Genomic DNA, 27,539 nt, shown 5'->3' on the forward strand with positions numbered 1-27,539 from the left:
GATGATAGGGACACGAGGGTTTTCTCCACTTTCTGTTTGAGATTTTCCATAATGGAAAGTTTCTGTTTTTAACGAACATGCCAGAAGATACTAATGAGTGGTAGGAGGAATGTGGGTGACTCCCTGTCTCTGCCTCTTTGTTTTACCTCACCGACGACTAGCACAAATGCATGACCGGACTCCCTGCCAGCGCACGCTGGCCTCCGGGGCAGTGCGACCCCTGAGCTGTCAAAGGCCACGGGAGATGCTCCCCTCAAGGTAACAGCTACACGTTAAGGAAGGTAAAAAATTCTTACGGGACAGTTACAAGACATGAAAATCTTTATTTTCAAAAAGAGAATGTACCTTTACACAAATCTACAACAGAGAATTCAAATATAGAAAAAATAAACTCTATTCAAGGACTCGGCTCGGCACACACGGCGCCCCGTCCCGGGCGAGCTGTAACCCTGAACCAACGCGCTGCCAGCCCCTCGGCAGCCGTGAGCGGAGCCGGGCCAGCCCTGACGCCGGCACGTGGCACGGCGTTTTCCACCGATGCGCTGCACCACGGCCCCGGCCCGAGTGTTAGCGCTTCTAGAACGGAGACCCCACTGGTACGTCTGCTTCCACAGGAGGGGCCGGGCTGCAGGAGGCTCCTTCCCACATGCCTTTCTAACTGTCATACTCCCCGTGAGCCGCGGGCAGCCCCCGCTTCCTCCGCCGGCCCCGTCCACCTGAAGGCCGCACAGGATTCGTCCCCTGGCTCGGCACTGTCCAGATGCCCAGCACCCGGGACCCCCGGAAGGCAGCAAGGGCTGAGCTCCAGGCTGGGCCTCAGACTACAGCCACGTGCTACCTGCAAAGCCAGAGCCGTGCCTGCTCGGCAGCAGGCAGGCAACACACCTACTCCACCACAAAGGTCTCGGTGCTGGCAGATCGGGCTTGAACCCCAGGTGGCCCTCCTGCACGGAGGGGTCCCCGGGGCCTGGCAGCAGTCTAGCCCCACCCCCGCGCCCCCCTCGGAGGCCACACTGCTGAAGAGGCCCCTCTTGCAGCAGGCAGGGCTGGCCGGGTGGGCAGGGCTAGCCAGGTGGGCAGGGCCAGGGGACGACACCCACGTCCCAGACCCTCCAAAGGCTCCAAGAAGCCGCCAGCCCTGAGGTCGGCAACGGGGACGGGCACCAGCCTGTGCCCCTCAGACCGGAGCCCACCACCGGGGGCCCTCCCGCACCCCAGCCTTCACGGGCACAGGAAACAGCTGTCTGCAACATGGCGCAGGACACTCCAGGGCCGCTGGCTCCTTTTCAGCTAAGAACGTCCACCTTGTTCCCCTAGAGTCACCTCCTGGCCCGCAGGTACACACCGTGACCCACGGGGTCTTGTCCTCCTTGGGCTCCGGGCCTCTTGGCACAAGGCGGGAGGCAGACCATCATTCCGAGAATCTGTCTGAGAAAAAGCCTTTCAACCTGCTGCCAATTGTGAGACTTTCCATACAAATGCCAAGAACAGACAAGCTCTGCGTGAGCACCCAGTGGCCACGACTGTGCAAATCCCACCTTTATTACGGCCCGGCTGCTGCCGTGCAAACACCGCGACACAGACAGGAACTAGCGCGCGCCACCACCAGCCCTCAGAACAGGGGCTGCGGACTCCCACACGCGAGGGGCCTTTTACACGGAACCACCTTACAGACACACCAGGAAACACCACCGGCAAGAACTGGCGACAGTGGGAGCCACATTGCTAGAGCATCTACAGGCAGACAAGGGGCCCGACCACGGAGGCCGGTGGGAGAGGCCGTGTGGCCACTGGTCACAGCGCTTGCACTGGGGAATAAAATAGCAAAAAAGGTACAGAACGTTTACTGGAAAAAAACACGACTCATGATAAATTGAACTTCACCCTTTGTAATAGAAAATTAAAAATTCTTGTTGACTCAGTTTGAACACAATACAGACTAGGAACTCTCCTCCAGACAGTGTGAGAGGAATTGGCAAGAAATGTCACCAGCAACTTCTAGAACTTTCTGGTGGTCGACACTCCCCTCAGCCAAATCGTCTTCAGAGGCGGCTCAAATGCAGCCCCTCCCCGACCCCCAGGGCCCGGACCGAGGGGAGCCCTCTGAGACGCCTCCCGCTTGCCAATCTGCGCCGCCCTCCTGACAGTCCTCCATGGCTCCCGCGGCCTAGCAGTCGCTCTTCCAGAGCTTAATCGTCTTGTCGTTTTCCAGCGCGGCTGAGGCGATGATGTTCTCTGTCGGGTGGCACGCCGTCGAGATCACGACATCTGAAAACACAGCCAAGAAAGTTCTCTCCTGTCAGGGGCCCGCACCTCCATCCAGGGCTGCTGCCCTGCACAGCCTGCTGGCCTGGAGGGAGGACGAGGCCTCACCCCAGCGGCCGACACTGACACTCACAGCCTTTCACCGCAACAAGGGTTCAGGGCGACTAACAGTGGCAAGTACTGCGCTGCCCGCGTGTAGAGGGCACACGGAGCCCCGGGGACACAGCAGGACGGCAGGCTGACATGACAGGGGCATCTGGCCTGGGCTGCAAGGCCGCTCTGAGAGCATCGGTCTGTCCACACAGGGGACAGCAGCACACCCTTGCAGGCCAGCAGCGGGGTCTCCATGGAGCCACAGGAGGGGGAAGTGACCAGCGAGGTTCCCCAGCAAGGTACTGTGCGGTGCAGAGGCCGCGCCCATGGCATCAGTGGCAGGGGGTCTCACTGCGTCAACACCTCACCCTCTTACACCTGGACCCAGAGCCGACGCTCCCAGCATCTCCCACCACCGAGGGGCTGGCTCTGTCACTGTGAGGCAAGTCCATCCCCCAGGCAGGACTCAGATCTCATGAGCTGGCATCTGGGGTCAGCCAGGTTAATGCATTTACACCTTTTAAATAAACTGAACCCCAGAACTTCACCTCTTCCCCATGTGGCTTCAAGTAAGCACTGAAGGTCCCAGCCACACAGTAGGGGACGAGGAGCAAATGAGGCCCAGGGCTGCCTGCTCCGGGTGTTAAGCCAGGCGGGCAGAAAGAGGAGCAACCATGGGGGTGGAGCGCATTCCCAGGGTGGGGAGTTCCTTTTTCCCGGGGCTCTCTACCGACCACAGGAGATGAGCAGGGCAGGGGGGACACGAGCAGCCTCGAGGGCAGCCAGGGCAGGGGTGGGAGGCAGCCAGGCGTGGAGGAACAGGCCGTGGCAGCCCTCAGAGCTGAGAGGCGGCAGGGAGCCGGGCCTGCCGGAGACGGGGCCTCTGGAGGGGACGGCAGACAGCCCCCTGCCTGCATGAACAGAGGTTAAAGGCACCACCGGGCCCGGCCCGCTGGGAGCTCGGACAAACCACTCAGCAGCCGCTCCCACCCGGGCAGCAACCCCCAGGCCACCAGTGGGCCGAGGAAGAAGAGGCAGAAGAGGCGGCAAACACACTGTCGGTCTGTGTCCTTCCAGAAACCGGCTGCGTGAGCCAGCAGCACGCGACCACAGGACCCGAGCTCACCTGTGTGGCCCTGCAGCTTCTGTACAATCTCTTTTGTCTGAAGGTTCCAGATGTACACCAGGTTGTCTTCCGAGCCAGACACGATCCACTAGGTAGCGATGAGGAGGGGAGACGAGGTGAGGAAAGCCAGGTCAGAGCGGCTTCGTGTGGAAGGGATGGATGGACTTAGCGCCCCACTTGCACCCGCCCTCCCAGGAGCTGCCGTGTTGAAGGGAACACACTAAGCTTCGGCCCCTCTCCAGGAAGGCCGTGTCGTCTCGCCCACCTAAGGCCCGCTCTGCCCTCCCGCCCACCAACTCAGACACGCCAGAGGCCACGCAAGTCACCGGGGAGGCTTCCGGGACGTACAATGCCGTCCTAGTCACCATTTCCTAAGTTTTTGTGTCACACTTCGGCCGAATGTCATCACCTACTCTGGTCACACCCACCTGGATGGAGTGGCTAAGATGCTCGAGTGAAGATCCAGGCAGCAGGGGACGCACGCCCCTCACCGTTGGGGTGGAACGGCCTCGGGGGACCCCAACCCAGGAGGCACAGGCTCTGAGCGGCCAGTCCCTCGGGGGAAAGCTGTGGCCCGACTTAAAGGAAGCCGACCGGTCGTCACACCCCCACCGCGGAATCCTCGCTCCGTTAGGGAAGGGGCGGGTCAGAAGCAGACGTGAAAACATGTCCCATAACTGAGAGTCACCAAGACTTTGCGTGGTGTGACTGCATTTGGTTAAAACCCAGAAAGCTCTGACTAGTTCACTGGGCACAGACACGTCTCTAAGCAGAGAGCCGCCTGGAACGCGCGTCGCCTCTCGGGGAAGCTGGGCGGGCACTCACCTTCCCCCCAGTGACGGAGAAGTTAGCGAATATGCAGTACTTCTCGTTCTTGTGGCCGGTGTACGTCTTCAGGCACTGCAAAGGCGAGGAACAGCCTCTGTGCACAGGCACAACGTGCCTGCACCCGGACCGTCCCCGAGCTGAGTGCAGGCATCTTACAGCCAATTAAACTCAGTTCTCAAAGGCCCCTAAGAACTGACCGCACAAACCCAGGCGGTCAACGCTGTAACGTGAGCCTGGCCAGCTGCAAAACCCCGAGCCTTTAAGAAATCTGCACCAAATGAACTCGACGAAGACGGCTTTCTCCGTCCTCTCTCGCCTCAGCTCCCGGCTCCGCTCTACCGCCACCAAAGCCAGAGCCCAGGAGCTCCACCCGCCTGACCCGCCCAGCCACCCCAGCCAGAGCCCAGGAGCTCCGCCCGCCCGCCCGCCCAGCCGCCCCAGCCAGAGCCCAGGAGCTCCGCCCGACCCGCCCAGCCGCCCCAGGCTCACCTTCCCCTTGCTGTAGTCCCAGAGCTTCAGCGTGCTGGAAGGCAGAGAGAGCGGTGAGTCAACAGCACCTCCGAGCCTCTCCAGGGAGGGGTGTCTGCTGTCACTGCACACCCCACACTGCTGCGCCCACATCTGGAGCAAAACCAGGGGGCCGGAACGCCCTCACCCTCCCCAAGTGCGGGGGCCAAGCACAGCGGGGGCTCAGAGTCCACTCACTGATCTGAGGACACCCAAGAGCCCAGCATGAGAACCCCAAATGTTCGTGGTTCAAGGACAGACTGTTTTTTTTGTTGTTGAAGAAGATGCACCCTGAGCTAACACCTGTTGCTAATCTTCCTTTACTTCATACGTGGGTGGCTGCCACATCATGGCCGCCAATGAGTGGTATAGGTCCATGCCCAGAAACGGAACCCAGACCACTAGGCCACGGGGCCAGCCCCAAAGATGGATTCTTTTAAAGGAATCTGCTGGGTGATCCCTAAATCAATAGTGGTCACCTCATTCCCACTAGAAAGGAACGTGGGAAGTCTCAGTTCCAGAAATATCTAGAAGAGATCTCAGTGGCAACACTCCTTCCTCCTGCTTGGGCAGGAATTTTCTCCTCCCACAGGGGGCTGATGATGGAAAGGGCTGACCATGCAGCCCTCTGACAAGCTTGGGACCCAGGCGAGGCCCCAAAGGGCTGCCTGAAGCGGGCATGGGGAAGCCGAGCTCACACGAGCTCCCAGAGGAGTCCCCAGTCTGCGCAGTGAACTCTGCTCTGAAGTCTGCAGGGGGAAATCGAGGTGCCCAGGGCAGAACCAGAAAGCACCTGAGGCCACAGGAGGACGGGGGCAACGGCTGCCCTGGCCACACAGTCACCATGGAGAAAACTAGAAAATCTTCAGACCCAAGATCCGGCCCCCAGCAAAGACAGGGGCCCCCCCGTCCAACATGGTGTCTACATTCCGGCAGCCTAAACCCAGCAGGAGTCTGGATCGCGTACTGGGCATAAACATCTTTCAGGAAGTTTCCTACTGGCAGGAAATGGGTGTCCCAGCAGCTCAGCGAGGCAGCAGGACCCCCCATGGGAGGTAAGAGGGCTTACTTGTCCAAGGTGGCGGCCAGGATGTACTTGCCATTCGGAGAGAACTTCACAAAGGACACGGGAGGGTTGTCGTCATCTGCATTGGAAACAGAGATGGGCTGAGACACGGGGCGCTGGGGCCTCTTGCCCAAGGACGGAGGAGAGAACAGACCCCATCACCACGCAGGACTATCTGAGTGAGGCCACTGCCACCGGTGCCAACACCACCACCCTCAGACGGAGTCCCCAAGGACCCCGGACAGCTCCCTTCACCCGTCACGAGAGCTGGTTCTCCACGATGCTTCTCAAGCCCAGGGCTTCGTGGGCCCTTGACAGTGGCTCAGCGACGCCCCCCCAAATGACACAAGGGCTACGTTTAGGAGAAAAGGGCCTGCAGCCACTCACTCAGGCTGCCCGGCCTCCGCCAGCACGGGGTGTGTGAGAGACTCAGGACCGCCTCCCTCACATGAAACCAAGTTTGCAAATACCCAGCTGAACCGAGAAACTACTACCACTACGAGAAGAGTGACTGGGGTGAATAATCTCATGTTTTCTTGCTACCCAGTTACAGCAAAAGTTCCTAAGTTCTCTCTAGAAACAAACGTTATGACATGAGATTCCGGGTCTGAACACTTCCCCCGGCAGCCCTGGGAGTGCAGGTGAGAGCCGCCGTCGCGGCTAAGGAGAAAAGGAGCCGCACTCCCAGAAGGCACAGAGGTCACTCCGGGACGGTCCCAGGAGGCTCACATCGGGAGGAGCGCGCTTCCCTGGCCCGGGCGGGAAGGAGAGTCGGGTGGGCGTGCACCTCGGTGTGGGAGCAGGGGGCCAGTGTGTCACGAGCACCGGGGAGGGTGGCACCCCGCATTACCACCGCGAGGGACCTGGGCCTGGCCACTGCGCACTGGGGGCCTCCGCACCCTCCGACTGGTCCCAAACACTGCAAAGGCACATGAGAAGGTGTGAGGCCGTGCAGGGCCCTCCTCGGGTCCCAGGCCCACAGCAGGAAGGCAGGCACCCGATCAAGGTGAGGGAGTGCCGATAGAGTGCCAAGCCAGCTCCGTTAGAGAGCGTCCCTGGGACCTGTCTCCCGGAGCCCAGCAAGTTCTAGTCCCCCAGACCTGAAATTAGAAGTCCTGGCCCAGCGTGTGCTTGCTGCTGGCCTTGTGCTCGTTAATGAACCTCTCGGGGTCTCAGTCTCCCACCCAGCTGCCAGGTGGCAGTGTTGGCATGAGTGACTTTCCCGCCAGCAGAGGTGGCTGCTCCAGGCCTCTGGGGAGAGATGCTGTGACACAGTGCAATGTCACTGTCTGAAGTAAGGACGCACCTCAAAGGGTGGCCTCGTAAAACAAGACCAGGAAAGCCACTGTGAGGGGCTGCCCTGCATTCCACGGGACTGGCGTCATTTGTAAGGAGAAGAGACGTGGACAGCGGGGCGCGGGCAGGGGAGTGACCGTGTGAGGACACCTGAGGGCCGAGGGGAGGCCTCAGGAGGAAGCAGCCCTGAGGCACCTGCCCCGGGACCTCCAGCCTCCAGCCTCCAGGGAGCACGCTTCTGAGGCTAAAGCGCCAGCCCGCAGCGGCGTCGTGGCAGCCGAGCACCGCGCTCCCGGGACAGCCGACAAGAGAGACTCAGGAGGGACACCTCCCCAGGCGTGCCAGCTCCCACCCGCAGCCCCACTCCCCTATTCCCTTCTCACCCAGGTGGCTACAGCGACCCCACATTCAACCCAAAACTACGAAGGACCTTCCAGGCTGGCTCGGTCCAGGCCGACAGGAGGCGGGCAGCCCTCTCCAGCAGCAATGCCCCCGATTCAAACCTTCCAGGGCTTCCGCCCTCCCCATCGCCTGCCCCGGTCCAAGGCCCTGCAGGCCCATCGCCCACCCTCTGGCCACCCACCCTCCATGCCCGGCAGCACCACCCGCCCGCCCAGGCCACGCTAAGTCTTTCTGCTCCATCACACCCCCTGCCCAGAACCGCCCTCCCCTGCTCATCCCCAAGGCACAAGCCAGATGCCGCCCCTCCACACCCACGTCCGGGGCACCCCCAGCAGACGCGGCTCCACCACATCTGCTCAAGGAATGATCTGAGGGGAGAGCCCCGAGGCCGGGCAGGAGGACCTAGGGTCAGCCCAGCGCAGGCGGAGAATCCAAGGGGCTCAGAGTCCTTGAGAGGACGCTGGGGGTGGATGGCCAGGGGCCCCACCAGCCCCCAGCAGGAAGCAGCTGGTGGGCGACGGGAAGGGTCAGGAGAGGAGGAGGGCTCCTCCCAGAATTGAGGACAACAGGGAAAGGGAGGCTTCCAGAAAACCTCCGAAGATGGAGGGCTGGAAAGAGCACAGGAGGAGCCCTCCAGAGCCCACGGAGCGACTGCGACTTAGAGGAGACATCACCCTGGAAGCAAGAGCCGGCACACTCACCGATGAGCGTCTTCAAGCACTGGCCCGAGGCCGTGTCCCAGATGCGACTGCAAAGCAAACGAGACGGGGTGTTCAGAAAGCGAGTGACTGCGAGGGGCTGGGCATGTGCTCCCTGAACGCAAGCTTTCGGGCTGACACACGTCTTCTCAGTTCATTTGTTTCACTGTTACGCTTCACTCATTTATTCCACAATTATTCTGACATTCCAGGACCAGCATGGGCACCATACATGCGCGCGCTCACACACACACACACAGCACGGGGCACGCTTTAGCTCCTCTTCCACGAGGAACACGTCCCCCACACAGATGAAACAGGAACAGAGACACAGCTCGCCCCTCTGCCTTGGCCACAGTGGAGGGTGCTGACCAGCTTGCGGTCCCCTTGCAGGTCCCTCCACGTGCACACAAACATTCCAAGCACGTGGTCACTCAGGGGGTGTGTTCTTCCTAAGAGCGGAATGTCACACGCAGTTTTCTGGACATTCCTCTGGTTCAGCAGCAAGAGAACCTACTCCCGTCTTCGGATCATGGCCGCTGACCAGGGCCCACCCTCCACAGCAGATCCCAGCGGTGCGGGCACCGGGGCAAAGGCTGTGCAAATCGTGATGGCAGCAGAACCAACAGATGATTCTCCAAGTGTCATCGCCACGTTGCCACATCTGTTCCTACGCGTCTTTACTCGGGATGGGATGCCCTATCACTGGCCAGTGCGATGGACCTCTTAACTCCTTGACTACCAGGAGGGGTCTTTTCGTGCCTGCTCTGGGAACAGCTTCTCCGGCCAGCCAGCTCCCACCTTGGGGAGGGACTCCAGGTGCCGGGCACCTCACCCCATCTCTCCTCCACAACTGCATGCTGGGTCTGCAGAGTGGCTGTACCCCAGGTGTGGACACCGAGGGACAGCCCCTGTCCTCGTGCTGTTCATCTTCTCGGTTCCCCGGCACACAGCTCAGTTATCCTCCTCCGTGATTTGACTTTCCTTCTATGCAGGTGCAGAAACGCCGGGAGGGCTTCTAATGGAACTGCCGACAGTCTGCCAGCCTCGCAGACCGACCGCCGCCACCAGCACGCCACATGTGCCCGCCACAACGCACCCGCCGCAGCCCTGCCGTCGCTGCTGCGGCCCTGCGGCTGCACTGCACCACTTTCTCCCCGGGGTCCCACTCCTGGTACACTTGTCCCTAGGTACCCGAGCCTTCCATCCCTGTTACGTGGGGAACTTCTTTCCCATCCCTAACTGTAACTCCTGGTAAAGAGAAAACTGTCTATTTTCAAACACCTGGCCAAACGCCGAGTCACACTGTGACCAGTAGGCCCGGGGTTCAGAGCCCGGACTCTGGAGCTTGAAGTCACTTCCCGCTGACGGACAAGGGCCAGTGCTTATCCCTCCCTCAGTGTCCCAACTGAAAGCGGGGTTGACAGCGGACCACCCACATCACAGGGGCTGTTATGGGAGCTGATGAGTGGATATTTGTAAAGCACGTATCAGTGGTTTTAAATTTTAAAAACATACAAATATATCACCTACAAAGAGAGAAACCTCTATCCAGTCTCTATATAATTACTTCTACTTCATCAAATTAACTAGAAACTCCAAACACTGAACAGAGGCAACGGCAGGCCCTGCTCCTGATTCTCGTAGAAGCGGTCCCAGTGTGACTTCACTCACGATAGAGGTCGTTTCCGGTAAACAGTCCACAGCGCTGGCCCGTTTTGCTAGCGCTGTTATTAGGAATGGCTGCTGGGTTTGATCAGGCGCCTGCCTGGCCTCCACTGGGAATAAAGTGCACGGACGCTTGCCTTTAACTTGCTGGTGTGGGTCATGAGATTGCGGCTCTTCTGGGGCTCCTCGTGTCAGCACAGTCCTCTCACTGGTCAGTAGACCCACCTGTCACGGAACACTGCTGGCCGGTGCACTGCTGGCCTCACTTTGCTCACAGCTTCTCTGGAATTCTGACATCGCTAGCCACGGGTCACAGCTCCTCTGTGGGCGTCCTCTCAGACCAGCCACCAAGCTTGGGAAGGACGGTCACGCTAGACCCGTTAAAGGAACTGGGGGCTCCCTCCCCGTCTTGTTCTGTGGTCGCAAGAGTCTCACCAGCCCTAGCACTTTGTTATTTAACTGAATTCCAGCATGGAATCCTCAGGCCTGGTATTTCAGACCTCCATCACCTTTTCCCACCCCTCCCCTAGTGACTGGTCCTTCGGGCTGCCCGTCCTCAGTCCATTCCGGAAACAGGGACCAGCCCGCTGGTGCAGGCGGGCTGCTCCTCGTCCTCCTCCCCCGGAACCCGCCGCTCCCAACCCCTCTCTCTATCGCCGTCCTGCTCATGCCTGTTCTTCATCCTCATTTGGGCTTATAAAGGCTAACCTCTTTATTGGCCTTACTGAGAACACAGCTCACTTTAACTTTGCTATTATTTTCCCCTTTCTCCATCTTTTAACTTTATGAATTTCCTCCTCCTCCTTTATTCAGTATGTTTTTTCTTTCTCTAATTTCTTTAGGAAGCTTCGGAGCCAGTCCACAAGCAACTCTGAGACCTCGTGCTCCTAGGAGAACGCGCAGTCTCTGCACACACAACACGCTCTCCATACGCAGCAAACACATGCCTGGGGTGGCACTCAGACCCGCTAAGGCCCAAGTCCTCTTCCGTCGCTTTTCTAAGGGCAATGCACCGAATCGCTCACAGGAAATGTCAGTTCTTCTATTTCCAGTTTCACTCGGTATCTCTGGCCTGCTATGTTGCCTGGTGCACGGACATTTCCAATTCTCAGTCTTTTCATCAAATCTGCCTGGTTCATTACATGTAACTCTCTCCCTGGTTAATGCTCTGTCTTCACATTCCACTTAAGCTCACACTGCTCTCTGCTTTGTATGGACCGACATTGTCTGCCCGTCCTTCTATGTCAAACCTTTACTAACCACTTAGTTTAACATCTTTCCTGAAAACAAGAGTCAGAAGAATTTTTTAACCCAAACCTGACAGCCTTTATAAGGGTATCAGCCAATGTGGCTACGACCGTGATACCTAAGACAGTATGCTCCATTTATTCCACAGCATTTTTACAGGGAGTATTTATGGCACTCTATTTCCGCTTCCTTACACTTTTGCTGAGCACGGACCCGTTTCTAGTCGCACTTCCTTTCTCCCTGGAACAGGAAAGTCCTCCTCGGATCAGTTCAGCCGGGGGTCGTGGAAAACCCTCTCCTCCCAGGAACCGAAGGGGGCGTGGAGCCAACCCCGCCAAACCCAAACCCAACCCAACGCTTCCCACCCACGCCCACCCACCACAGGTCCTGTGAGTTCAGACCAAGACATTACTTCTGCATTTCCCGTACGCCTCGTAGCGAATCCTGAACACTTATGCCACAAACGCAGGCTTTCGAGAATCTTCCATTTAGACTAAACTGGATGTTCTGCACAAGACCGTGTGCCCTCTTCCTCCTCACCGTCCCCAGGAGGGGATTTGCTTTGCTTCACCTGCTCAGGACGCTGACATTTCCTCAACAGGACCCGAGGCTGGTACACTCAGAATCCTCACGTGTCAGCACCGCCGCCGTGAGCTTGTGAAGAGAGCCTGAGCACTTCCGGGCCGCAAGGAGCTAAGTCCAGCACAGAAGCGCCTCGCTGGGCCCCGCCTGGGGGCCTCCCTGTGACAGGAGCCCAGCCTCCCAGCCACACTAAGCCACTACCCTGCTCTGTCCTCCTTCCTAACATTGTCACCACCTGACGTTGTGCTGTGTGTCTGTCGATCTGCCCGCAGCCCCTGCTGCAGTGGAAGCTTCTTGAGGATAGAGACTTCTGTCCCTTTTCCCACTGCTATAGCCCCGGAGGCCCAAATAACACAACGCGGGGCCTTTAATAAATATTTGCTGACTAAATGCAGCAAATTTTTTTCACTTACCAGAGACCATCGTAGCTACTTGAAACTATCAAGGATCCATCACGATTAAAATGAACCTGAGAATGAAGAGGGGGAAGAAACTTACTTTTAAATCATCAACACAGATTGCTTCCTACCTGAGTGGCCCTCCTGTTCATGCACACTCACGACAAGACGTGTGGCACATCTTGCTTGCATCCTGAGCATGCAAGAGAACCATCGTTTGCTTTAAATTCTACTGATTTCCTGAAGACACTGATAGACACACACAAGCAACAGGGGTAAAATGATCATTTCCACCTGGCATTTCAAGCAAGTCACTTTGTTTTATGACGGATGATGGAAACATAAAAAGAAAACAACCTTGAAACGCGCCTTGGGTAGGTAAAGCACTGACTATGACATGTATTTTCGAGAAGAAAACACAACCAACCAACCCATACACCCAGACCCACCAGCTTCCAAGAGTCTGTCTGAATCTGCCGCTGCTGTGACAGCAGCCTGCCCAGGGCAACATGGCTAAAATACCTCCGACTTCACATGAAAAAGGAAATAAAAATCAGGAGAGAAGAACCCACGTATTCAGTGACTTCTATAAGAATGGACTGCGATGCCTTCTCACTCAGGTGTCCCTGCCCGCTGACAGCCACCAAGAGCCGCTCCAAGCGCACAGCCACTCATCACTGGCAAGGTTCACTCTGGGAAGCTCGAGCTTCCCAGAGGGACAGAAACAAGATCTGGGCTGCTCCACATTCGTGCCTCGCAACAGCAGTGACCCCTAATCTGCTGCTGGTCCCAGAAGCTGACCTACGATGTTTCCCCACAGCTCCTTTCATCTGGAGGCTGGCTGCTGCCCGCCGTGGGGGAAGGCGACATACGCCCGATGAAGACCCAAGCTGACAAGCCCTCTCGTACTGCGGCATCTTTGGGTTTTTCTTTTGTCCAGTTGAGTCTCGGTGGGAATAAAAAGAACCGCTGTCAGGAGCTGGAGTCCACCGCAGATTCCGATCACTTGTATTTGAGTCCGGGCAGATTCTACTAGGGAGGAGCCTTTCCACGACAAGGAACACCTGTAGAAACGCTCTTGTTTCCCGCTACGTGTGATGCATCTCTTCTGTGAACCTGAGCCACACAGAGGAGCCCCTGGGTCAATCACTTGGGGACAGGGCGGAGGCCGTCTATCTGTCTCGGCCGTTCAAACCAGCGTCTCCACCTCGGCAATACTGACATTGCAGTCACGGTTTTCTTTGCGATGAGGCTGCCCTGTGTAGCAGCACCCTTGTCCTCGACTCACGAGACACCAGTAGCATCTAGTTGTGACAACCAGACACTGCCAGACATCCCTGGGGGCAAATCCAGCCGCACCAGAAGCCCAAGGGCTGGTGAGACTGGCTGTCAGATGCCAAGAACCTGCAATTCTCGCACCCCAGCGGGTGCTGATGCTCTGGTCCGGGGCCCAGGGCCAGAGATCCACTGGTCTAGACTCTCAAGGAGCACTGCGAGACACATGGCTAACTGTAAATTTTCTAGCAGCTGCCATAGAAAAGTAACAGGTGAAACTAACAACAGATTTTATTTAACTCAATAGATCTGAAATACTATTTCAACATGTAGTCAATGTTAGAAATTATTAGCAAGATATTTTACCTTCTTTTTTGTTGAACTGAATCTCTGAAACCTGAAAGCGTATTTTACACCAGCAGCTTGTCTCAATCAGGCTGCACTCAAGTGCTCGCTGCCACACGTGGCCAGTGGCCTACAGGCTGGACAGCGAGGCTCTGGAAGTTCCAGGGGCTCTCCAGCAGACACGAGAGGCTTCTGTAGTTTTATTCTGTTCCCACTAGCTGTACTGACAGGACGCTCTCGCAATGCCAGCTACTTCTCTGTAGCCACGTCTTCATTAGCCTCTCAAAGCAATTTTCCTTATAACTCACAGCAATCAACCTAACCACATTCATCTCCTTCTTTGAATTTGCAGAATATTCTTTTATCAAGGCCACTATGCTAGACGACAATGAATCAATATGGGTCCCCAACACCCTGCAATGCACACTACGATGCTCTCCTTTGTGCCACATCCCAGTATCACAAACGCAGCACGACTTCTCCTTTCGACCGATGCTCAGGCATGAGAGAGGCAACATGGCCCAGACAGTACATCCTAGAAGACAGCCAGAAATGTAAGTGCTGCGAAGAAACAAAACAGATGACGAGACAGAACCTCACGTGGATGCCGAGACTCCACTCAGGTGAGCAGGCACTCGGAGCTCGCAGCGGGGGTGACACCTGGTGGCCAGATGAGCTCACGCAAAAGCACTGAGGCAGGAAGCAGGGGTGAATAAGGAAAACCAGAGGCCGTGAGGCGGTGGCCAGGGAGCGAGGGGTGCAGGATGAGACGAACAGGACTTCAGGTAAGAAGCTGACATGGGAGGAAAAGGACAATGGCTGGATAAAGTGGGAGGAAGGACAGAGATGGGAGGAAATCAGCAGAGTACTGACAGACCTTGAGGCTTCTAGCTCCAAGACATATCCATGAGAAAGCTCCACGTGCATACCCTGACAACAGTCCCCTTCCAGAATTCATGCTGCAGAAACCGTCACAAGTAGGCAAAGCTGTCCCTGTGAACATGTTCACCGCACTCCTTTTAGTAAAAGCGAAAGTTACAAACAAGCATCAGGGGGACAGGCAAACAGCGTCAAGCACCACACGGGGCACCAGTGCGAGAGGTCCTGGCACAGCGGTGGGGCTATGCGCACTGACCCGGCAGGCGCACGACAAGCAGATGCACAACGGTGGCTAGTGCAGCGTGAGCACCACCACTTAAGAGGAGGAGGGAGGGAGGCTGGAGAACCCGTCTTTCCAGACCGAGTGCCCCTGCGGGGAGGCTCCAGCTGCACGGTCGACCCTGCAGGGAGGCGGCTCAGGAGACTCCGCTTCTCTACTTGCAACATCTGCTCGCCTTTTTGTAATGAGCACACACTACTTTTGTAAGAAACAAAGACTAAGCTGCCACCTCCAGAGATCCCTGACCACTGTAACTCAGACAGAACTGTCAACTCACGGCCGTCACTTCAATTCCTTTCCTGGTCACTGCACGCGTGTCCATCTGCGTGCCTGTTTGAAAGTCAGCGCCTCTCTGAGTGTAACTCCACCCTGGAGGGCAGCCGAGCAACAACACGGGGTCAAGCCAGCCTGTGAGCACACCACCGCGGGGTGCCAACCGCCCTATCCACGGCAAACCACCCCCTCCGAGCCCCGAGCACTGGTGGGGACGCTGGCTCACTGATGGCTGTGCCCGAGGGGCAGAACTCCATGAGCCACTTGAACCAGCACACAGTACGTGTCCTCTATGTATCAGGGCTCTGCGTATGGTCTCAGCCGGGCAAAAACGACCTTGTGAGGCTGAGGATGCTTAAAACTACTCTCCTACACGATCTTAGAAAGGGAAAGGACCGTCTGCTCTGTAACAATCAACAAGCTGTTTACACACGATTTCTCCTACTTTTCAAAAGGGAAACTTGGCTAAGAAACAACCTCAGGCTCTTTACTTAACAAAGAGAGGAATATTCTGGCCATTTTTTAAGTCGAGCAATTTAGGATACTGTGTATTGTTTATCCCTTATACGTTGATTTTGCACACTGACCACATCCGCGAAATGGCAGGACGCGGAACACAGGTGCAGCACGCTCCCAGGGCTCCACCTCACCCATGACCGGTCGTTCCGACCTCCTCCACCCCCGACCCCACCAATCAAGGTTAATGCCACTCAGAACTTACACCGCACCGCAGCCACACTCCCTATGCACGGCTCCCTCTTCCAGGCCTGGCCTCCCGACCTGTCCGGTAACATTCGGTTCGGGGACGCCTCCCCTGGCGCCGCACCCACCTGTGCTTCCACGAGCACAGCGCTGTGAGATCTCTCGGGGTCCCCGTGCCCACTCTAGACTGTCGCGTGAGCATCAAGAGCTCGGCTGGACGCCGGCCGCGCGGACAGGTGGGAGGGACTTACAGCTGAGACTGGATCCGAGTGCGCAGGTAGCGTCTTGAGGCACTTCCCCGTCTTCACGTCCCATATCCTCACACTTTCATCAAACTGAAGACAGAAAAAGAGATCAGAGCACTTCCACGGGGAGGAGATGAAACGGCAGACCCTCCGGAACCCAAACCGGCCACCACCACCCCGCGATCCCCCATGAACAGCGCTGAATGACCGGCAGCTCATCAACCACGCCCGACGGTGCTGCACAGCGAGAGCGACGGCCACTCACACGCCCACACCGCTCCCCATGGGAGCGCGGTCGGCGCACTTACCGAGCCTGAGACGATGAGGTTGGACTGGGGGTTGAAGTTACAGCAGAAGACGTAATTACTGTGGCCCTTCAGGGTTTTCAGACACTTTCCCTAAAATAAAGAATCGTCAGAGTCATTCCCAGTGATTTCCCCAAATACCCCATCAGGCTAAACACATCGAGACCTAACCCACAATAGCCTCAAAACACGTCCGACATCAAGCGAGGCCGTCCAGTGACCCTCTGGTCCCCAAGCTCAACTCAGTCTCACTCTGTGTCTCTTCTCCACCCGTGTCCCTCCTCCTCCTTCCCCGGGAGGGAGACCCGTAGCGTGGCTTACCGAGCTCACATCCCAAATCTTTAGGGTTTTATCATCTGAGGCAGAAACAAGGAGGTTAGAATCAGACGACCAGGCCACATCTGATATTCCCTGAGGAGAAAACACAGTCACCACCTTGATGGGACAAGGTAAGACTAACCAGCAAATCCCCAACATCCTCTAAAGATACATCAGCATGTCAGTCTACTCTCTAGCTCACTCGTGCTGACCACACAGAGGACATGCCACATGCTCCCCAGAGGACAAGCTTCTCTGTGGGGCCTTGCAGTTAGGCAGAAACTCATCTATGGAGGTCAAAAGTGTTTGCTTAAGACACAAGAGGCAAATAAACCACCAAAAGATTGCAGGGAAGGGGGCTGGCCCGGTGCATGCACTCTGCTTCAGCAGCCCAAGGTTTGCAGGTTCCATCAGGGGTGCGGACCTACACACTGCTCATCAAGCCACACTGTGGCAGCATCCCACACACAAAACGGAAAGTTTGGCACAGATGTTAGCTCAGGGACAATCTTCCTCACCAAAAGAAAAAGATTCAGGGGGTGGAGGGGGGACAGACTTACTTCCATCTTAACCTGACAAGCCCTGGAGATGGGCCCTGACCCCCCAGATTACTGGAGCTGCACTCTCCAGCATCTTCAGTGCTCAGGGCAGAAACCTACCAGCTTGTGACCAGATATGGTTTTCTCAAATTTTCCGTCATATGCTCCCCAAATTTTAATGAGTTTATCTGCAGCTGAAACAAAGAAGGAACTGAAGTTGTCCAGTCATCCAGAGTCCAAGATCTGGGCCTTCCCACAACCTGAGCCCCGGGAACTGTGTGACTCACTCAGGAACCCTAAACACATGTCACCACAGGGAACAGCCAGTCCCCAGGCATCGGCCACCAGAACCTGCCCCTCTCCCCCAGGGCCCCGTCATTTCAGTGGCGATGGGCACAACTTCAACAGGCAGTGACTTCCGTACAGTCAGACACTCGCCCGCCGCAGCGACCCCGCAGCAGCGTCAGAAGGCAAGCCCTCCCGCTGTCCCGGGCCTCCTGTCGCAGCTCAGACTGCCGCCTGCAGCAGCCGAGGTCCCAGCGGTACCTACACGAACTTGCCAGCCACTCCCCGTTCGGGCTGAATTTCACGGAGGACACAGCTTTCGTGTGGCCGGCCAGGGTGAATTTTAGAGCATAGTTTGGTTTAACAGGTGTAGGCTGTTGAAGAGATACTACAAGTCAGCAAAAAGTAACCCCCACTGTCCACGTCAACCGATTACCAGTTTGGATTTGAATGCAAGTTCAGCCCTGTCTCATGAGCCCCAGATCCCAATTTCAGGTGCCGGCCAGAACTTTCAGTCTGTGTGTCACCTTTCAAACCGAACAAATCTAAATGTGAGTTCATTATTTCCCCTCAAAACCCTGCTTCTCCCGTAGCCCCCACCTCAGCGTCACAGCTCCACCATCCTAGCTGGAAACACCAAGGACCCACCGGGTGATGCCGGAAGGATCATCTGACCCAGCCACCTCACAGAATACCCACCAGCGCTAGCCCTGGTTCCGCACCCCCCCACCCCACACCCCCAGGGCAGCCTCCCCCAGAGCGAACCTGCACCCTGCTATCTCCAGGCGGGGCTGCAAACCCACCCCAGCATCGGAACTGTGGGCTAGGGTGGGGGGGGGTGGTGCTTAATACATGATGTCTCTGGGTCCCACAGAGACTCCTACGGTCAGGACCGAGGACCTACATTGCCGATAAGCCCGGCCCCAGGGGACAGGTCTGAGGATCCCCGACATGCCACATAACAAGCATTGGTGTGGGATGTGGTCAATGAATAAACAGTTGCAATGTTTAACTGAGGAGGGAAAACAGACCCATGGACTTCAAATGATATTTCTAAGACTCTCCCAGCCTGTGTGCCCCAGCTGTTCCCCAGGAGGCCTCAGGGCTCCACCTTGCTCTGCGTGGCCGAGGAGGAAGGCGTGGGCTGTGCTCTGGCGGCCTCGGTCTCTGGCTTCTTCTCCTCCGTTGCCATGGCTCTCAAGTCCACGGGCAGGGAGACAGGGAGACGCCGATGGAGGAGTCCACAGCTCCGAGTGGAAGGCTCACAGTGGAAGAGCTGTCTGGGAATCGAAACCTACAGCGGGGGACCGAGGCCAATAAACAAACCATGTTTGAAAAAGTAATTTCCAGGAAAAGGATTGAGAAACACTTGACCGCCTTGCTGAGCTCTGTAGCAGACACACTGTTCCAAACTGAGGCACCTATTAACCTACCGCCACACTGGTACTGCTCAGATGCTAGGATCCCCTGCTCTTTCGTCATCTCAATCAAAGACCCCACCTTCAAGGGTGCTTCCTATTCTTCTACCCACATGTCTGAGGAATGCAGCGCAGTCCAGGCAAACAATATGCCATTTTCTTCGAAGAACCCTTGATGCATTAAAACAAACAAAGCAACCAAAGGCTTCTAATCAGGAAGCGAACACGCCAATTACAGGAGACCGAGCTGCAGAGTGTAGAAGTTTGGGAACCCATCCAAATTCTCAAGAGCACCCCAAGTGATGCAACAGTGCTAGCAGCCACGTCGGAAAATACAAGAGCTTGCCCCGGAGGCCCACACCTCCTGGGGGCTCCGCTATCACCATGTACGGGCTGCAGGCACAAGGCTGCTTCCAGAATTCAAACAGCTCGAAGGGCTCTCTGTCCCTGGTGAGAAAACTACAAGACACAGCTGAAAAGCACAAACCCGAGGCCGCCCTGCCTGCAGGAGTGCCCCAGTGTCGCCGTCCGTAGCAGCAGCCTGAGGATGCACGGATGCTCTGCAAACAACACGCAGAGGGGAAAGACGCGGCTCACTTGGGCTTCAGTGTGGCAGTGGGAACGACCCCAAAGCTGCACAGTAAGCGACCAGCTTCCTCATCACAGGAACAGAGGATACATTCCTCCGATATATCTCACAGAAGCACACCAGGTGATTCTGAACCCAGGGAAGCGTTATTCAAGAGGAGAGCCACCAAGCCATTCTCGCAAATATCATTGGCCACCCAACTCCTGGAAACGAGCGCACGACCCGTAATCTAACCAGTTTACACACTGTAAACCCTAGTTGGAGCTTAAAACTGAAAGCTTGCACAGGCTCCTTGTCACACCAAGGTGAAATGGAAGCCGTCAAAATACAGCACCTCTCAAAGTCTTAATCCAAGAGGAAGGAAGAGAAACTACAATGCAAAAATCTGTGCAGAGCACACGTGCAGCCACAGCTGACTACCTGCAGCAAGGATGCCGGGCCCAGGGATGGATCCCGCTGCACCCAAAGGCCAAGTCCTGAAGTGGGGGAGGGGAGGGAAAGGCCTGGTAAACCTCCCAGGGACGAAGTGCCGGCACAAAGCTGGTGTTCAGAAAACGCTAGCCACTTGGTGATTATCTTTAATACAACCAGGCTGTGCCAATTAACCCAAGTGCTGCCTGCCCCTGGGTGGGCTGGATGAGCAGAGGGAGAGAGGAGCTGGAAAGTCCATTTCACAGAACCTAAGGTGTGAGGAAGCCAGGCCACGGCAGAGGCTGAGAGAAGAGTGGCCCGTGGCCGCCAAGCGGAACACCAGTGGGAACAGAAGAGGCCTCTGCAGGGGGCCCAGAGCAGCTCCTTTTAACATAAAAATTGAGACCCAGCAGGAGGTGAGGTGTGACTCCTGCAAACAACTGGCTGCCCCAGATGCTGCCCCAGGTGAAGACCACAGGATACAAGATGGTCCAGCAGAAAAGGTGCCCGACCCCTCCCAGCTCAAGCGCCATCCCAGGCGAACAAACAGGAACATGCAGAAAGAGGCTGGACTTTTAAGAACACAACCTCTCAACTCAGCGGCCCAAGATTCTACTTAAGGGAGAAGGGGGGCTTGGCATTTTTCATCAACACTCATGATTCCGTGGAACAACCGTTTGTGAGACAAGTGGGAAGCTGGTTAGGGACCAGCTCCTTAGGAAGGAGAACTGGAGAAGGTGAACACAATCAGGCTGCGGGAAAGGCGACCTGGAGTCGGCCCCCAAGGCACGTGCTACCTGGCCCCTCTTGGCACCCACAGGCTCTCACCCAGGTGAGCCTGACCACCTAAGGCCGAGCCTCCCAAACCTCGGAGTGCTCTCCTGGACTGCTTGCAAAATGCAGAGTCCTCGGCTCCAGCCCCGAGACTGAGCCCACAGTGTGGGAAGACAGGAGGCAACGGTGACTCACAGGAGGCAGCCCCACAGAGACTGGGGGAACCCGGGTCTCCCCACCTCGTTCTGGGACACGCAGACACGCCTCCGTTCCAGCTTACCTGTCTGCCTTCTAGGCGACCGGACCAACCTCAGAGGTAGTGTGGACACAGCACCTGCCGGAGCGTCGGTGAACAGACCTGGGGGGCAGAAACGGGATGAGAAGGCTAGGAGGGAGGCAGGCTCCTTCATATCCCCTAAAATGGCTCTCGCACACCAGACTGGAGGTGACGTCTCCCTTCGCGACGGCGGACCGGCACCCGGGGACCCCGGACTCCCGGCAGCGAGGGGGCCTGGCTGCCTCGGGCCGAGGGTGGGCAGCAGGTCGGTGGGAGCGTCTTTGCAGAGGAGGCGGGCAGGCAGGGGTCCGGGCAGGGGTGGTCTGGGGCGGGTCTGGGGTCTTTCTCCGGAGGAGCGGCGGAGGCACAGGGGAGATGGACGCCGGCTGCAGCACCAAGCCGCCGTCCGGCCTCGGGCGTGTCACCCACGACGGGGAGGCGCAGCCGGGGGCGGCCGCGCGTCCGGGCGGGCTCCGGGGCAGGGGCGGGGCCGGGAGCGGCGGGGAGGAGGCGGCGCGGCGGCGGGCAGCGGCCGTCTGCACGGGGGCCGGGGCCGGGCCGGCTTGGGGCCGGGGCCAGGCCCGCGAACACGTGCGGCGGTGGGGCGACGAGGGGTGCAGCGGCGCCGGCCCGCCCCGCGCCCCGCGCCCCGGGCGTGCCTACCGGCCAGGCGGCCACCTTACCTCCGGGCGCTCGGGCGTCTCGTCGGCCGCCGCCTGGGCGGGAGCCGGGCCGAGCTCGACGAGACAGCGCGGGGCTGGCAGTGCGCGTGCGCGTGCGCGAGGGGCGGGGCGGCGTCGGGGCGGAGCGAAAGCACAAAGCCGGCCTCTCGGAGGGGCGCTACGGGGAGCGGCGAGGAGCAGAATGCCTCGGGCAGGCCCAACGCCTTAAAGGGACTGTGTGCTGCGCGCGCTTCCTGCTCAAAAGCGTGAACCCCCAAGGTGGCCGGTGCGGGCTCTTCTTCTCCTGCACGTCCTAAAAACGGAAGTAGGATGATATCTACGGGAAAGGGCTAGTGTGCCCGTCGGACGTTCACAGCCTGAGCTCGCCCTGCGATGCGCTCCCAGGGAGGAGCAGCGCTCCCCTCCAGGATTCGAGGGGCGGCGGGGCCCTAACGTTTTTTCTGGAATCGGGCACGTCTGGGATCGCGTCTCTCTTTCCCCGTCGCGCACCCTGATGGGACGGCAGCTAACGCGTGCTGAGCGTCCGGTCGGACCTGGCCGTGCTCTCCGCGTCGTATCTCAATTAATGCTCAGACACCTCTGCAGAGGGGTCCTTACCTTCCACTTTGAAACGAGGAACTTGAGCTCCGTAAAGTTCAGAATCCCTGCGCTGTTCCCCGCTGCTCTCCCGCAGGGCCGGCTACCCGGTTGGTGCTCTTCCCGCCTCTCCACGCAGAGAGCCCGCGGGGAGCACCTGCTTCTCTCCTGCGCCCCCCAACAAGGAGATTCAATACTCACAGTCACTGCATGCAGGCTGCTCTGCTGTCTGCAAGGGGATGTCACAGACAGGTAGGATCACCTCCCGTTACTAACGGGGAAGGGGACCCCCAGAGAGGAGAGTTCAGGGCCCTTAGGAGAACCTGGAGCCGCTGTTCTGGCCCTGAGTCCCGCGCGTGCTCACCCCGCTGCCCCACTTCTGCTGCCCACATGGGGAAGTGGTCATGGTCACCGGAGCTCCATGGCCCCAACCCAGGCCTGTGGGTAGAATAACGTGCAGTCTATTTCCCAATTAAAAATGGGAACCCCGAATATGACACAGGAACCTGTGCAAACAAAAGGACAGAGTATTTGAAATGGAAATGCCCAGGGAACGTGCAGGAGGTGTGTGGTTGTCATAGATATAGGAGCCCCTCCTCCCAAGGAGGAAGCAGGGGCAGCAAAGGCCCGGTCTGGTCCTAGCATGGCTCCCTGTGCATCTCGGCCCCGGGGAGACCTAGTTACCCTGGGCCGAGTGCCCTGGAGCAGGAGCCAGTGACTGTCGAAGGTAGTCACAAAACCAGCTTAGGATGAAGAGAGACATCTCCATCCACCTGGTTGCCTGGGCCGGGAACAGAGCCATCACAGATACCCCTCTATCACTCCTCAGATAGCTCTCGTAGTCACCCACTTCTCTCCAACCCCACCCTGGTCCCATCTCCCAGCTGGCCTTGCCCAAACTTCTCCAAAGCACAGTTGGAAGAACTTTTTTTTTTTTTTTTTAAAAGATTTTATTTTTTCCTTTTTCTCCCCAAGGCCCCCCAGTACATAGTTGTATATTCTTCGTTGTGGGTCCTTCTAGTTGTGGCATGTGGGCTGCCGCCGCAACGTGGTTTGATGAGCAGTGCCATGTCCACGCCCAGGATTCGAACCAACGAAACACTGGGCCGCCTGCAGCGGAGCGCGCGAACTTAACCACTCGGCCACGGGGCCAGCCCCTGGAAGAACTTCTAAAACCCTAGCTCTGATCTGTCACCCCCTAGTTTAAGGCTCGGATCTGGTTTCCCATCGCCCTCGGGTCCAAATCCAAACTCTGCTGACGGAGTTTACCAGACCAGCCTCCCCCTCTAGCCTAACGCCACCCCCAAACCACGCACCCCAGGTTGTGGCCCCAAACCGCAAGTACTTCCAGTCCTGCAAGCCTCCAGGTGGGGCAGGATAAGGGTCCTGACCCCAGAACTCAGACTCAAGCCAGGTTCCCGTGTAAATTGGCCTGGCCTCCCTCTTCCCGGGAGATGGAGCCTCCTGGTGTAAGTGAGAAGGTCCTCTGAGTTAGCGCTTTTGTAATCCACCCTCAGCAGTCATAGCTAAAAGCCGGAAACCAAATAACACGGCAGGTAAAGCAACTTAACAAAAGCAGACGTTTGCTCTATTGTCTAGGTTTTAGATCCTTTTATATCCCTCCCAAAATGTCCCCGGGCTCAGAAAAATCACAAGTGGAAATGGAAAAGAGAATAAAAACTACAGAAAAGGGGAAAACATTCTGGAGATTTGCTTTTTCCGAACATTAACTGTGCTTTGGCCAACGGGAGCTAATTGGTAAAGGAACGTGTTTCCGTGAACAACTTTTATAAACACAACATTTCTCAAGGCTGTCCCATCCACCAGACAACACACGCCGGCCTGGGCACCCTCCCCACTTGCCCAGGTCCCTCCAGCGGGCTCCCCTCCTCGGCACACCCCTCCTCCTCCCCAGCCAACGTCCACTTAGGCTTCCTCCGCTGACTCCCAACCAGGTGAGTCTCCCCAACTACATTTCCACGGCCCCTTGCCCCTGCCCAGTGGAAACACTCATGTTTCATTTGTAACAACTGGTTCAGTGTCCGGCTGAGCTGGGTTACGCTCCTCATCACAACACTCTTGGCAGGTGGCACGGGCTGAAGAAGAGGCGAAAGAGGGGCACCTGTGTGCTCGATTCTCTGCTGAGTTTGTTACATGTGTTATCCCCTTGCACCTTCACAAGCCGGTGAAGTGGGTGCCTTTATTCCTTCTCACAAAGAGAAAGCTGAAACTCAGAGGCTGAGACCCACAGGCAGTCGGCACGACAATGGAAGTAAGGTCTGGCTAAGGCAGAGCCTACACTCCCAACCACCAGACTATACAATACGTGCTCAGGGTATTATTGGATGGATGGATGGTGGATGGATGCAGGGATAGATGAGGGATGAATGGAGAGATGGGTGGAGGGTGGGTGGATGGATGAATGATGGATGGATTGATGATGGATCGGCAGATGGGTGGATGGTGGGTGGATGGATGGATGGTGACTAGATGGACGGATGAGTGAATGAGTGAAAAGCAGTGCTGAGAGTCTGGAAAGAAGAGAGCAGCTATGCAAATAGGAACAGTCCACGAGCGTCTAAGGCAGTGGCAGAGCTGAAATTAAGAACATCACCTTATGGGACTCGAAGCTCTTGCAAAACCGTATTTTGCCATGTAGTGATAAATATTTCATCAAGAACAGTGGACTGCCAAACTAGAGCGCTTGCTGGGAGGTGGCAGAGGAACAGACCACGTGGCAGGAATGCTGAGATGCTCTGTGAAGCAGACAGGGGCTGGGTGGGGAGCACTGGCCCTTTAATGACAAGCCCAGAGCTTTGGGTTCCGATGGCAGTTGATGAGGGACACGGGGGTGCCCAGGACCCAGGGCTTCCAGGTGCTGCTCACCAGATCTCCAGACTGGACGGCCCCCTTGCTGGGCCACCATTCCAGGGAGCTGCTGACGCTACCCGGAGACCCCAAGGCTCTTGCCAGCCCAGGTCAGGGGGTTTTGTGTTAAATTCCTTTTCCCCTGGCGCCTGTGCCAGGGCAGCTGGTTGGGAAGTTTCCAGCCCCATTTCCCCTCCCTCAGGCTCTGCTCCCCCTTGCCCCGACCCGCCCCTCCCTGCGGTCCATCAGGACCACGTTTGGTTCACCTGCCCTGGGTCCTAGTGGGCCGTCACCTACCTGAGTCAGGTGGGCTGCTCTCAACCCTGGCATCCGGAAGGCCTTTCCAGTCCTGGCTGAGCCGCCGGCCTCCTCTTCCTCCCCAGGCCTCAGTGTCCCAGGTACAGAAAGAGCAGGTTAGACAGGAAGGTGGCCTTAGCTCTTGACATGGGCTGTGGTGTTTCTCCTACAGCTGAATTCTGGTGCACTGGCCTTTGCCCCCTCCCCCTGGCACCCTTCCTTGGCTCCCTTCTCCCTCCCACCAGCGAGGAAGCTCCCCGGCGCCACCTCCCCTCCTGGTGCCATGCTAAGGTGACCCCTCTAGCTGTTCCATCCTCCCTAGGGTGAGCGATCGCCCCCAGTTTGCATGGCACAAACTGGTTTTAGAACTGAAAACCCTTATCCCCAGGGAAGCTGGCACAGTCACCTGGACTATCTCTGCCTCAAGGATCCTAGGCTGCCCCTGCTTCTGTCCCTTCCCAGCCCTGCCAGCACCCTGGCCCTCACCAGGGTCCGTTCATGTGTCCACCTCCCTCACGACTGTGGGCTGGAGCGGGGACAGCCCGTCAGGGCCTCAGTGCCTGCTGGGAGGGGTGCTCAGGATAGTCCCCTGGGAGGAATGAACCCTGGAATGTTTGCGCTCTCTTCCTGTTGGACTTAAACCTATCCTAACTTGCTTCAGAGTCCCCACAACTAAATCCGTCTGCCCTCAGGCCCCGCCGACTCCAGGCCTGGGCGTCTACAGGGACGGCCCTCCAGGTGGTGCTGGGCGCCCCGGGCGCCGGCCCACCGAGGGGGAGGGGGCCCAGGCCGGGCGGGTCGCCGAGCAGGAATCCCTGGAATGTGGCCGCCCCTTCCAAAGCTGGGCCCCACCTGTTCCGGTCTGCGGCTCTCCCCACCTCGGCCTGGACGCAATCCCCCTTGTTAGAGAGGGGTCTCACCAAGTGAGGAAGAAAGGGCTCCCGGGACAGGCCAGATGGGAATCAGGTCCAGAAAGCCAGGGGGATTCTGCAAAGGCTGTAGGTTTTCTGCGGGGAGGGGCTGTGCAGCGGTGGCTTACAGGGTCATCTTTAAAGAATATAAATTTGGCTGCTAACATTCCACCTGTGTTTCTCTGTCACGTCAAACTATTTCCACTTGTGTCGGTGTTATTAAAAACCACGGCAGCTGTTCCTCCTGAGCGCCTACTGTGTGCTTCCACTCCCCTACGGACTTTAAATACAATCTTAAGTCCCAAACCTAGTTGTGAACTATTCTAACCTTTACAGATGAGGAAAATGGAGGTTCAGAGAGCCTCAGTGATTTGCCCAAGGCCACACAGCCAGTAAATGACAGAGCGCGTGGCTTGAGCCTGCTGTTTCAGCCCCCAGAGTCTCTGTGTGTCCCTCGAACCACATGGGCCCTTTGCGGGTGCCGTTTCCACAAACGGGTCACGGTGGCTTGGCAGCCTGCCTTTCCCGGCTACAGCTGATGGCGAGTGTGTCCCCACGTCGCCCCCGTGCAGCCCTCTCCATCCCCCGCCCCCCCATGGCTGCTTGTGAGCCCTCCATTGCACGTCTGGTCATTTCCAGAGTTTCGTGACTATGAATTCTTTCTGTGGGATAAGATCCAGGAGCCCCAACTGGGTCACGAGGCTGGGACATTCTCAACAGGGACATGTAACCCAGGAGAGAGGTGACCTTCGTGTGAGTGTGTGCCAGGCTGGTGTGCACCCCTCACCTGGGCACTGGAGGGGAAGCCCACGGGGCCAGGCAGACCCAGCACTCACGGCCTTTCTGGGTTTCCCACGGCTCGCTGAGAATTCCCTGCCGGAGGAGCAGCCGGCCTAAAATAGAAAAGCTGACACAGGGGAAACACAGGGGCCAAAGTCCAGGCCTGTGCCCAAGCGCTCTCCCTGCCAGCTGCAGGCCAGCTCCCTCAAGGAGCCTGGCGGCACCTCTGCCTGCCTCCCTGCTTCCCTCCATCCTCTGGGTCTTTAAATTCCCCACCCCCCAAAGCAGCGAAGGGCTGACGTTTGCAGGGAATGTGGACAGGGACAGACAAG

At 57.6% G+C, this 27,539-nt stretch overlaps 1 protein-coding gene and 1 long non-coding RNA gene across 3 annotated transcripts; both read right to left on the minus strand.

The window, feature by feature from the left end:
- Positions 1–303: 303 nt before the first annotated feature.
- On the minus strand, positions 304–22,713 carry WDR5 (WD repeat domain 5). Of its 2 annotated transcripts, none has more exons than XM_070518418.1 (16): positions 22,553–22,713; positions 21,776–22,067; positions 21,096–21,173; positions 18,735–18,917; positions 17,889–17,997; positions 17,459–17,532; positions 16,803–16,892; positions 16,485–16,574; positions 16,183–16,266; positions 12,193–12,248; positions 8,285–8,331; positions 5,889–5,964; positions 4,802–4,835; positions 4,310–4,384; positions 3,485–3,572; positions 304–2,268 (listed from the first exon to the last, which is right to left on the minus strand). In XM_070518418.1, the coding sequence occupies exons 4-16, from the start codon at positions 18,813–18,815 to the stop codon at positions 2,168–2,170; spliced, it is 1,005 nt and encodes a 334-aa protein (XP_070374519.1). In that variant the 5' UTR covers positions 18,816–18,917; positions 21,096–21,173; positions 21,776–22,067; positions 22,553–22,713; the 3' UTR covers positions 304–2,167. The 2 variants fall into 2 exon arrangements, with proteins under 2 accessions (XP_070374519.1, XP_044634380.2); XM_044778445.2 differs by having other exon boundaries at positions 22,373–22,713.
- A 1,235-nt stretch (positions 22,714–23,948) lies between these two features.
- LOC106845346 (uncharacterized) lies at positions 23,949–26,200 on the minus strand. The gene is made up of 3 exons (XR_011506184.1): positions 26,003–26,200; positions 25,517–25,604; positions 23,949–24,447 (listed from the first exon to the last, which is right to left on the minus strand). It is a non-coding gene; the product is annotated as an uncharacterized lncRNA (long non-coding RNA).
- Positions 26,201–27,539: the final 1,339 nt, after the last annotated feature.

This window comes from Equus asinus, chromosome 10, assembly GCF_041296235.1.
Source record: "Equus asinus isolate D_3611 breed Donkey chromosome 10, EquAss-T2T_v2, whole genome shotgun sequence".
Lineage (NCBI taxonomy): Eukaryota > Metazoa > Chordata > Mammalia > Perissodactyla > Equidae > Equus > Equus asinus.